At 34.5% G+C, this 12,766-nt stretch overlaps 1 protein-coding gene across 3 annotated transcripts in view; it reads right to left on the minus strand.

Moving 5' to 3' along the window:
• NCAM2 (neural cell adhesion molecule 2) overlaps positions 1-12,766 on the minus strand; it is a 561,362-nt gene that overhangs the window by 219,692 nt on the left and 328,904 nt on the right. For all 3 annotated transcript variants that reach the window (XM_007966565.3, XM_007966576.3, XM_037982819.2), the window contains exon 6: positions 3,789-3,906. In XM_007966565.3, the coding sequence (XP_007964756.1) occupies positions 3,789-3,906 (118 nt within the window). The remainder of the gene's footprint in view (positions 1-3,788; positions 3,907-12,766) is intronic.

The raw sequence follows: 12,766 nt of genomic DNA on the forward strand, positions 1-12,766 counted from the left end.
AACCTAGGTGACAAAGCGAGACTGCCTCAATAAAGAAATAAATAAATAAATAAATAAATAAATAAAGCTAATGCTATATATATATATATATATGCACACACACATATATATGACATTTACTGTTGTAAATGGAGCTTCCAGGACTATAAGTTCTTCTGGGTGACTCAGTGAGTAAGTGGTGAGTGACTGTGAAGGCCTGGGACGTTACTGTATAGTACCCTAGACTTTATAAACGCTGTATACTTCGACTACACTAAACATTTTCTTTCTTCAGTAATAAAATTCACCTTAGCTTTTTTTACTTTATATACTCTTAAAATGTTTAAACTCTTGACTCTTTTTTAACAACAGCTTAAAGTACAAACACATTGTATAGCTATACAAAATATTTTCTTTGTTGTTTATTTCATAAGGATATATATTTTTTCTTGTTTAAGTTTTTAATCACTAATTTTTTTTCCAAAAAGGAAGATTCCCACATTAGCCTCGGCCGACTCAGGGTCAGGATTATCAACATCAATGTCTTCCCCCTCCACATCTCATCCCACTACAAGGTCTTTTGAGGCAGTAACAGGCATGCAGTTGTCATCTCCTAGGAAAGCAATGCTTTCTTATGGAATATTACCTAAAGAAACTGCCTCAGGCTGTTTTACAGTTAACTTTTCTCTTTTATAAGTAGAAGGAGTACACTCTAAAATAATGATTAACAGTACACTATAGTAATATATAAACCAATAACATAAGAGTTGAAATTATTAAAAAACAAACAAACAAAAAAGAATTGGTGTTTCTGAAAGAGGAGGAAGATAACCAGAACTCTCTCTATGAGTTTGTACACAGAGGGAAGGCCACGCTGCAGGTACCTTGATCTTAAACACCTAGCCTCCAGAATTGTGGGAAAAGAAATTCTTTTTTTAATTTTTTATTTTTATTTTTGATGGAGTCTCGTTCTGTTGCCAGGCTGGATTGCAGTGGCATAAATTTGGCTCACTGCAACCTCTGCCTCCCTGGTTCAAGCGATTCTCCTGCTTCAGCCTCCAGAGTAGCTGGGACTACAGGCACGCACCACCACGCCCGGCTAATTTTTGTATTTTTAGTGCAGACGGGGTTTCACCATGTTGGCGGTGGCTCCAGCCTGTAATCCCAGCACTTTGGGAGGCAAAGGCGGGCGGATCACGAGGTCAAGAGATCAAGGAATTCCTGTTGTGTGAACTATCCAGTGAGTGGCGTTTTGTTTTGGCAGCTCAAGCTGACTAGTACAACTGACATCACTTATCTTGCTTGGAAATATTATCTCTATGAAACGGTCTGGACATTTGTCTCAGGGCTACTACCCTACATTTTCTGATACTTGTGGGAATTTTTTTTTCCACTAATATGACATGTCTACATGTACAGATGAAAGGTCAGAATTTCCCTCTAACACAAATTTTACCTTTGTTAATGTTACAACTACACATTCTCATCCTCCCAGTATATATCTTATATCCAGAGACTAGAACAATTATTTAGGTTTTCAATACATTATTATTTCATTCTATCAGAAGGATGAAATAATACCATATGAAGATATGGAGAAGAAAAAACATAGATTTAAATTACTCATTATATTATTCTCTGAATCTGATTTATACTCGTCTATATAATAATATTTCCAATTAAATATGAGAAAACAATTTTGAAGAAATGGAAAACTTTAAGAAAAAATCTCAGCAGAAAAGAAGTCTCTCTGAAAAACCAAGCCAGCTAAAACTTCCCATCTGCTGGAGAATCTTGGTATTCTGGTGAGAAGTAATTGGTAAGCTGTTATTTGAAAGGGTTGTGGTGTAGACAACTAAATATGACCAAACTAAAAGCATCCAGTCTCACAATCACTATTCTGACTTGATGGTAAGTGTTCTAATATTGTCCTAAAGATGGGACTAATGAGGAATCTGCATAACTTCACATCAGCATTAATAGGTGGGGAATCTGAAATTACCATCAAACTTGGAATCTCTGTGATCAAGTTATCTCAGAAGTAAAGGAGATTTTCTTCTTAAACCTGGAATCATATTTTTCAAGGGCATATGTTCTAACACTGTAACAATCACACACCCAGTTTCCATGTATTTCTCCCTCAGAAATGATGAAGTGCCCTTAAGTATGAATTCACAGGATAAAGAAACATGCTCCCTTCTCGCTCTGGAATGCAAGAAGACTTCTAGCCCCTTTACACAGAACAGTTTACGTTTTATAGCATTCCTTAATAAATGACTGAAAAATTATCTCAAAACAAGGCTTATTCACCTGTACTTTCCAACCAGCTACTATTCCTACTATCGGTTTGTGGAATCGTCAATTACATTAGCTAAGCTCGGCATAGGCTTGACGTTTAGGATGTTTTTCCCATGACATACCGAAGTGGAACTATGAGTAACGCAAGCTCATTTTTGTTGTTCAATTTCCCACTCATACTATTTTTGTGCTTTACTTTCTTTAATCTGTTACATCAATGTTGTTCAAATAAGAAAAAATAAATCTGTGTGGGAATACAAAACCATAGGAAAAAAGATTGTAGAACAATTTTTGTTCATTGGAATGAATGATTCAGTGTCTTTTCTGTGATACAATTAGGTCTGATATAGACTTTTAAGGATCCACACGAGTAAACCAGCAGTCACTGGGACAGACGATGTTTATCTGGGGTGAATATGTTAATATTCAAGGTGTAATCCTACTAAAAAATACCAATAGTTTGTCACAAGAAAATTATTGTCTGAAAAGAACATCTAAACGCATAATATTTGAAGAAACATCTCATGTATTGTTACATCCTCTATTAAAATGATAAGCAGTATAAACAAAGGGTTTAAAGTTGAAGGTAATGTCAGTACATGCTCAAGCACAAAAGAATAAAAGTTAGTTTGGGATTTCAATTATTGCCCTTCAAAGGACTTTTAAAACAATAACCTCATCCTTAGTAAGGACACTTTTGTACATTTGATGTATATTTTACTAATCTTTTAAAATTATTTTTCACTATATGGTTTATGAAGTGATTCTGTAAATACTTGTACCTAATGCTTCTGTAGTAACCTGTATTACTAATGCATGTTTACAAGATGGTCCAGGTTTAAAGTTTATTGTCTCCAAGTTAGTAGTTTGAGACACAATCTAAAAGAATGGAATATTTAAAAATATTTTTGATCTTAATAAAAATCAAATAGTATTTTAAAATTCTTAAAAAAAGTAAGTAAACTATCAAATTATAGATGTAGAATACAGAATTTACTCATTTGATGAGCTGATTTTTAAAAATTACATATCAAATTCACGGAATTTTAACTCTATAAAATCAGCTTTTTTCTATAATACAATATTTTGTGTATAATACAAATATACACAATTATAATGAAATATGATATTGTATACATATGACAGTGGTGTCAATAACACTAGAATATCTATTTCAAGATACATTGTAGGGATAATAAAATGTTTGACTAAGTCACAGGTGCTCCTGGTCCCATTTTTCCAAAAGTCTGCTTTTACAGACAGAATAAGTATAATGGGTACAGCCTTTGACTCAGAATATTAGTGAGGGGTCACACTGTTGATCTCTTTAGCAGTTTAATCTAACCACTTTAAGCGCCAAAAATAGCACCAGGATTTTTTTTTTTTTTTTTTTTTTTTTAATGAAACTAAAATGCAATAGTTTGCTTTCTACCAAAATGATTAAGATCCCAATACTGTTCCATAAGCCTGATAATGGACACAAGCCAGAGGGAAGGGGGTGCATAACCTACCTGAACCAGGAGATGGCAGGTTCTGGAGAGCCTGAGGCCCTGCAGGAAAACGTCATCTCTTCTCCTCTCTCTGCCGTGGCATTAAAAGATTTCTGAGGCATTGAGATTGCTGGCGGCACTGAAGGAGAGATGAATATAGAATCAATAGAGATGAAAACACCTTCACTAACATCATTTAGATAATTTTTGCCACATTTTAAGCTTTCAAACATCATCCTTCACATCTCCATTTATATTAATGAAACTGATTTGGTTTCATAGTAAAATAACTTTATCACTGATCTTCATTCTAATGTGCAATAATTATATCAATTCATTGTAAAGTTTTTCCACTATTAAATCTATTAAATTAAACAATAAAGTATACATTCTAGCAAACATATATACTTTTAGGAACTATGTCTCAGAAAAAGACACCACCACCCTAACTTACATCAATTTGGGGATCTACTTTGAGCATAAGTGGATTTCCTATTTGGGTTCTCATTGGTCTGTGTAATGCCATAAGCAATCAATCACTGCTTCAAAACAGGGCTTTCAAATTAGGTGTCAAAACATAATGTTCTTTCTGATTAACTACACTTAATTTCTTCAAGCAACTATAGAACATTTTATGAAGAGAAACTGCATAAGCCATACAGAAAATGGAAATAGATTTTCATGAACTATTCAATTTTAAAATTAAGCATCTCCAATTTCTAACTAATTACATTGGAAAAACTGTATATGCTGCACATTTGGAACATGTTGAAACTGTTACTGAAATGCACTGTTTGCAATAAACAAATCACTGGCATCCACAATAGAAGCTAAATTTCAAAGTAGAGCATAAATTGTGACTCAATGCACACTTTCATAATTTTAAGCTGAATATCATAAAGCAATATTCCTAAAATTAAGTATATTAATAATTTTTACATACACTAAACAATATCAGACAGGCATTTAGAAGTGTGATTATACTCAAATATCTCTACAATTCAGGTCAGCGTTTATGCCGCATTACCTCCATTGATGGTAGAGACAAGAACTGGTATGTAACTTAGTAATTAAACACAATAGATCAAGCTTCTGCCTTTATGAATTTAGATACAAGAAACATAATCTGACATGTTGACTCTAAAGTAACATAATAATTACTAGTATTACAAAAGATAGAACTTTCTCAGATATTAACTCTGAATTTTAAGTACATTGTCATTTGACTCTCTGTACCCTGTTTTTCTTCCTTTGTAATTATGGAAAATAACAAACAAAATGCATATTTTGCATATCATTATTTATACATTTAGTTGCAAGAGCAGTATTACTCTCTTTAGTACAGTAAAGTCTTTTCATCCCTTAGAGAATTATAATGAAATGAATTCTTTCAAGGATTTGTATTCTGTATGTGTTGAGTAGTCAACACTTCCTGGAAAGTTTCTATTTTATTCTTTAGCTGGAAGGAACACGGGGATGTATAGTGAAGTAGTTCTATTAACTCCCACTAACATGGACATATTAGTCTACCTTCAAGTTATAATTCCCCTGACTGGCTGCTTCGGCAACAGAGATACCACTAATTTGACAGACGGATTTACCTTTTATCAATAATGGCATTCAGCAACTTCCTATATTTTCTGAGCCTTCCAAGTCTTCCCCCCAATCCTCAAATATTTCTCAGAAGATAAAGATGATATTAACCATGAAATGCCTATTCATGTCCCAGCTTGTTTGGTTCAGATTAATCAGCACCCACTAATTCCTTCAAATGTATTTGAGCCAAGGAAAGCTAACTCCACTCAAGCAGAGTCAGGAAGTATATTCATTTGTAATTCCAATTGTTTTAAATATAAAGCAACAAATAAATGCACACATAGATTTTTCATCTAGCAGAGGACTGCTCATCTTAAGACTCACAACCCTTTTTCTCTCTTTACTTGTTTTTACGTTTTCTTTTTTTGGATTCAGGGGGCACACGGGCAGGTTTGTTAACTGGGTATCTTGCATGATTCTGAGGTTTGGGGTAAAGGTGATTCTGTCATCCAGGTAGTGAGCATGGTACCCAATAGGTAGTTTTTCAGACCATCCCACCTCCCTCTTTCCCCTCTCTAGTAGTCCTCAGTGTCTATTGCTCCCATCTTTATGTCCATGAGTATTCAATGTGAGAATAGGAAGTATTTGATTTTCTCTTCCTGTGTTAATTTGCTTAGGATTATGGCCTACAGTTACATTCATGTTGCAGTAAAGGACATGACTTCATGTTTTTTTTTTTTTTTTTTCAGTGTAGTATTCCATGGTGTATATGTACTGCATTTTATTTATCCAGTCCACTGCTGATGGGTACCTAGGTTGACTCCATGTCCTTGCTATTGTGGATAGCACTGTGATAATCATGTGTGCATGTGTCTCTTACAATTTATTTTCCTTTTGGTATTTACCCAATAATGGGATTGCTGGCTCAAACAGCAGTTCTGCTTAAGTTCTTTGCAAAATTTCAAAATTACTTTCCACAATGGTTGAGCTATTTGCATTCCCATTAACAGTGTATAAGCATTCCCTTTTCTCTGAAGTCTTGACAGCATCTGTTATTTTTTGACTTTTTAAATAATAGTCATTCTGACTGGTGTGAGATGGTATCTCATTGTGGTTTTGATTTACATTTTGCTGAGGATGAAATTTGCACACCTATATCCATCGGAACTTTGACAAAGTTAACAAAATGTTGACTCCTTATTCAGTAAGTGGTCCTGGGATAACTGGCAAACCATATGCAAAAGAACCAACTGGACCACTACATTTCATCATACACAAAAATTAACTCAAGATGGATTAAAGGGTTAAATGTAAGGACTCAAACTATAAAAAAAAAAAGTATATAAAAACACATAGAACATACACTTCTTGACACTGGCTTTGGCAAAGAATTTATGGCTAAGTCCCCAAAAGCAATTGCAACAAATCCAAAAATTGACAAGTGAGACCTAATTAAACTAAACAGCTTCTGCACAGCAAAACAAATTATCAACAGAATGAACAGACAGCCTACAGAATGGGAGAAAATGTTTGCAATGTATACCTCTGATAAAGGTCGAATATCCAGAATCTATAAGGAACTTAAGTCAACCAGAAAAAAAAAATCCAATTAAAAATGGGAAAATGACATGAACAGACATTTCTCAAAAGAAAACATAAAAGCGACCAAGAAACATATGAAAAAATGCTCGTTATCACTAGTCATCAGAAAAATGATTTTACATATAGGGCTGCGTGTCCATTAGAAAGTCACAGAAGTGATCTTGATTCCTGGCCAAGAGAATAGATAGAGCAGATTAACACCAAAGTATTTGACAGTTCTAACATTCGCTATTTATATTCTCAGTCTGTATGAAAAGCTAATTAGGTTATTTCTTTGGGTCTTCCCATAATTTCATTAACATGCTTCTTTCTACTGCACTTTATTATATGAAGTTAGAAAAGTGAAACACCTGGGAAACCACATTTGCAAAGCTGATTTTTATTACTCATGGATAGTAAGAAATTACATGTTTTCAGTTAATTTTAAGAACCTTCCTTTGATAACAAATCAAGTACCCTCATTTTACAATTTTACATCTTTGACAATTTTTCAGATACTTAACTGCTTATAATATGAGGTAAAGAATGACTAGTATTTTAATATTATATAGCCTCTCAATATACAATAAGACATCTCAATTATGGATAATGCATTCATCATGATTTTGATCATGAAATTTTTACTTTCATATAGTCATATCAGGCATCAATGAAATCCATCTGTTTTCTTTTTAAAAAATTTGTAGGTTTTGTTCTTCCCTACTGCTGCAAATGCTGTAGTACGATCTAACAGCTCTCAATTTTCATTAATATTGCTTCTGGTTAATTGTCATAATCCTCCATTCTGAATTTATGAGGGTGATCAATTTAAAGTGCTATTTAATGAGAATACTATTCTGGAACTTAAAATGCATACAAAATTTAAAAAATGCAAAGTATAAAATGATAGGCATAAAGAACAATAATCAATTTTATAATTTCATTTGGAAAAAAAAGTCTATCTTCCTGATTACTATAAACTAAATATGTACATACAATTCTTTTTAAATAAATGTATCTGAGTGGTCTTCAATCTTGAGTGTCAACTGATTTAGTGTATCTGTCCTGTTACAAAATCTAGTCAATAGAGCATTTCTACGCATATTTGACTAATAGCAAATTTTGGGCATTTTCTACATGGTTGTTCCTAATTTGTGAATAGAGTAAAGCAGTGACATAACTGCCATAATGTATTGAGTGCTGACTTCTAAAATCAAACCTATCTGAACAACACAGTAAGGGCTTTATACAATACCATCATACTGTAGAAGAGTGAGGATCAAATTGGCTCATTAAGTTGGTTTAAGAAAAATTTAAAAAAGGTTCCATTGACATTTAAAATTACATTCTTAGTGAAAGTTAATATACGAGGAATCAGCAGTTTAATCAAATAAGTATTTCCTTCCTTAGACAGCAAGTATAAAAACAATGAAAAATTGTTAACTGAAGCTTTGTTGCATTTTCATAATTATGCTTTTCTGCATTTTCTAAGTATTTGCCAAAGGAACCTGATTATTATGTTCTTTTACATTGGCTTTTTACATAGATCATATGTACAAGATCAAAAATAAAATAAAATAAGAGGCAATTAAAATTACTGACTTTATCATTTTCCTGGTTAGTTATTATTGTTTCTTTTCTTTTTCTTTTCTTTTCTTTTTTCTTTTTGAGATGGAGTCTCACTCTGTCAGATAGGCTGGAGTGCAGTGGTGTGATCTCAGCTCACTGCAACCTCTGCCTCCTGGGTTCAAGTGATTCTCCTGCCTCAGCCTCCTGAGCAGCTGGGACTACAGGCCTACGCCATCATGACTAATTTTTGTATTTTTAATAGAGATGGGGTTTCACCATATTGGCCAGGCTAGTCTCAAACTCTTGACCTCGTGATCTACCCGCTTCAGCCTCCCAAAGTGCTGGGATTACAGGCGTGAGCCACTGCGCCCGGCCTTGGCTAGTTATTTTTATTAATTACAGTTGTTAACTGATATTCACAGAGGATTGATTCTAGGAAATTCATCAGATAGTTGTTATACTGTATTGTTCTTTATTGTATGTTTTCATTGTCGTATTGTTAATTTTATTGCTATTTAAAAAAAATTTTTTTTTTCCATCCAAATTGGTTGAAAACACAAGTGTAAGACCATGGATATGAAGAGCTGACTGTGCTTGCATTTTTCTTCTCTTTTTTTTTTTTTTCGTTTTGATACGGGGTCTCCCTCTGTCACCCAAGCTGACATGCAGTGGTGTGATCGCAGCCTCTCACTGCAGTCCCCAACTCATGGGCTCAAGCAGTACTCCTGCCTCACGAGTGTTCCACAGAGCCTGGCCAGCACTTGCATTTATGTATGTAAACACTGATTAATATTTCAATATTTTCTTCTTTCTTTTAAAAACACACCTGTTTCTGTATTCTGCTTCTTTTATCAAGTTGACATTACATGTAAGAGACATATTTATGTCAGTATATAAATCAGTCCTCACTCTCACTCAAACTGATCAGTATTCCAAACCCTGTGGTTACACTGTTGGGTAAGTATAAGACACCTGGCCAAATATGACCAGATATATATCTATTACGGCATTTGTTTACACAATCAATTCTACATTTAATTAACCATAATTGAAATTCATAGGTAAAATGGTAAATGAATGTTTAATATGCTGATTTAAGAATATTAATCAGCTCTTTTGAATTGTCCTTAATAGACATTATGCAATTTTCTATATTAACATTGGATTCTTTTTATAATCAGAGAAGTATAAATGAATAAATTAAAAAACATAAAAATAAAAATTTTAATAAATATTTAATACAATTTAGTAAAGCTAATCCATTACTAGATGTCTACAACATTTTACCAACAAGCTAAAGGGCTTATTAAATAAAATCTAAGTGAAAAGATACAGTTGAAAGTAGGGAAAACATTACCGTGACTTTATTTTTGTCAAAAGAAGTCTTTCCACAGTATGAGATAATAATTAAATAAAAGGCCATCGTTAATATGGAAGATCTCTCAAGTCAATAAATACGTAAATAAGTAAATGCAAGCTTGAATGTTCCTTTAATTCTTGAAAGCTAATTTCACCATTAAATACAGCAATTTTTATACTCTTTCAGCGTACATTCTACAGTTAATAATATTCTACATCAAAGGCCCCCAGAATGTTTCAAAAAACCTTGAGGTTCCAAACACCTTTCAGAAGTTCTCTTGGGTCACCCCTTTTCCAACCAAGTATCTGTGTGCAGATGGATTTTCTTCTGAGAAAGTCAGCTATTGGATTGTGCTAATGGAGAAAAAGTTCAATTATCTCCTTATCGGAAAGTCTTTCTCAGGTTCTGAAATATATTAGGAAAGACTGAATGCAGAAACAGATCTGAGAATTCACCTGTTTTATGTCAACGTATACATTAAAGAAAAGTTTTGAGACCGCCTGAAATACAAAATGGATTAGAATACAAGTTGGTAATTCAAATTTAAAAAGAAGTTAAGGCCTAGCACGGTGGCTCACACCTGTAATCCCAGCAATCTGGGAGGCTGAGGCAGGAGAATCGCCTGAGCCCAGGAGATTGAGATGAGTCTGAGTAACATAATAAGACCCTGTCGCTACAAAAAAAAAACAGAAAAAATTAGCCGGATAGGATGGTGTGCACCTGTAGTCCCAGCTATTTAAGAGGCTGAGATGGGAAGATAGCTTGAACCTGGGAAGTCAAGGCCATAGGGACCTGTGATTGTGCCACTGCACTCCAGCCTGGGCAACAGAGTAAGACTCTATCTCAAAAACATAATTAACTAATTTTAAAAATCATATAAAACTTATAAGAAAAATAATGTATAATAAAAGTCATAGTGTGTATTGAAAAGTGATCTAAAGGTGTAAGATTTCAGAACATATTTTTAGAGTTGGTAATACTTTTGCAAAATTCTGCAGAAAATATTCTGTTGGAAAGCACAAGTAAGTGTGAAGAGTTCAGGACTGATCAAGGAAAAAGCTATGATGATAGGAGGCATTAAGGCACAATGAATTTGACTTGGGTGGTACTCATACAGGTTGCTTGACATGGGAAGTTCCTGATAGCAGGGGGCTGTTTAAAGACACCATGTCCAGTCACCACTCAGAGAGCAGGAGAAGCGGAAGGGAACTCCTGGAAGAGTGAATTATCTGAGAGGGAGCTCATGTGTCCAGGTGATGTCACTCAGCAGTACAGCAGAGTCTCTCAGACTCTCTCAGAAGGTAGAAGGGCAGCTATAGGCTTGGTGTCTTGTATTGCCCTTCGAGTTTGCATATGGCTAGCAGAAGTTGGGTGCAGTTTTGCAGTTTCCAAAGCAGGCTGATTGTAAATGTTTAAAATAGGCTTATGCAGGGTAATTTTAAACAGCCGGATGTGTAAATTTTTGAATTTGGCATTGGCGGGTCTATGTGCTAATGGTCCAAGGACCAATATACAGGGGCTATATTTGTTTTATTTATATACCAAGAGTAAAAATGGCCGGGCATGGTGGCTAATGCCTGTAATCCCAGCACTTTGGGAGGCTGAGGCGGGCAGATCGCCTGACGTCAGGAGTTCGAGACCAGCCTGGCCCACACGGTGAAATCCCATCTCTACTAAAAATACAAAAATTAGCCAAACGTGGTGGTGGGCGTCTGTAATTCCAGCAACTCGGGAGGCTGAGGCAGGAGAATCACTTGAACCTGGGAGGCAGAGGTTGCAATGAGCTGAGATTGAGCCATTGCACTCCAACCTGGGCAACAGAGCAAGACTCTGTCACAAAATAAAATAAAATAAAATAAAGATAAAATTGGAAGATGATGGAGATGTCAGGGAAAGAGTTATCTTGGTTTTAAAAACTGGTCATTTTACTGTAATATCTTAATAATACAAAAAATAAATATATGAACTGGTGTTTCAATTTTGGCAAGTTATTATTGCATGTTTTAAAAATAAGTTAATGGATGCAGCACACCAACATGGCACATGTATACATATGTAGCAAACCTACATGTTGCGCACATGTACCCTAGAAGTTAAAGTATAATAATAACAAAATAAATAAAATAACAAATTTTGTAAGAATAGCGTTATTTCTACCTTTGATAAACTGCCAGAAAGAGAGAAGAATTGGAAACACTTTCATTTTCTCCCCTATAAATCTTTTAAATTTTACCCATTAACTAAGAAAAGTATGGCTTTAAATACAAAGCTTTCAAAAGGCAGTAAGAATCCTAAATGGTAGGCTAAATGTTCAAAGTCACACTGAAGTTAATTCGAGAAATCTTGCAGTGTCCTATCTCCCCACTTAATATGACCATTATATTTGGAAAGAATGTGTATGAAATCTGTTTGAAGACTCTTAAAAGTAAATCGCAGCAGAAATATTCCTACTAAGAATATAACAGAATTTAAAACATCACCAGACAAACTGTGAGATAACAATTTTTTTTTTTTTCCAGAATTCCATAGCCTGAATTGACGGCATCACAAAACCCAGAAGTTGTCATCAACACTGTTCAAGAAAGGTCCAAGAAAGAGAAGCCTTCCAGTTCAGACTCAGGAAGCAGGAAGTAAATCTGGCAGTGACAATGTCAACAGAGGAAAGGTGCAAACACCCAATTCTCTGAGAGATGACATGCTTCTTCCATCAGATAAACTGTAGTCCTAAGGGCAAAATCTCCCATTGCTTTTATCCTCCTCATTTATCGGAACAATTGAACCAGAATAAGGGCATATTTGGTGCAGAGAATGATAAATAAGATCCCAGCTTTCTGGTCAGAGGACTAAAAAGTGGTGACTTAAGGAACAGGAAAGTACATCAGAGATCATAGAGTAGAAAGGTCTTAGAAAAGCATCCACAGCAAGTTCTTTATGAAATCTTGAGCTCTGTCCT

This window comes from Chlorocebus sabaeus, chromosome 2, assembly GCF_047675955.1.
Source record: "Chlorocebus sabaeus isolate Y175 chromosome 2, mChlSab1.0.hap1, whole genome shotgun sequence".
Classification (NCBI taxonomy): domain Eukaryota; kingdom Metazoa; phylum Chordata; class Mammalia; order Primates; family Cercopithecidae; genus Chlorocebus; species Chlorocebus sabaeus.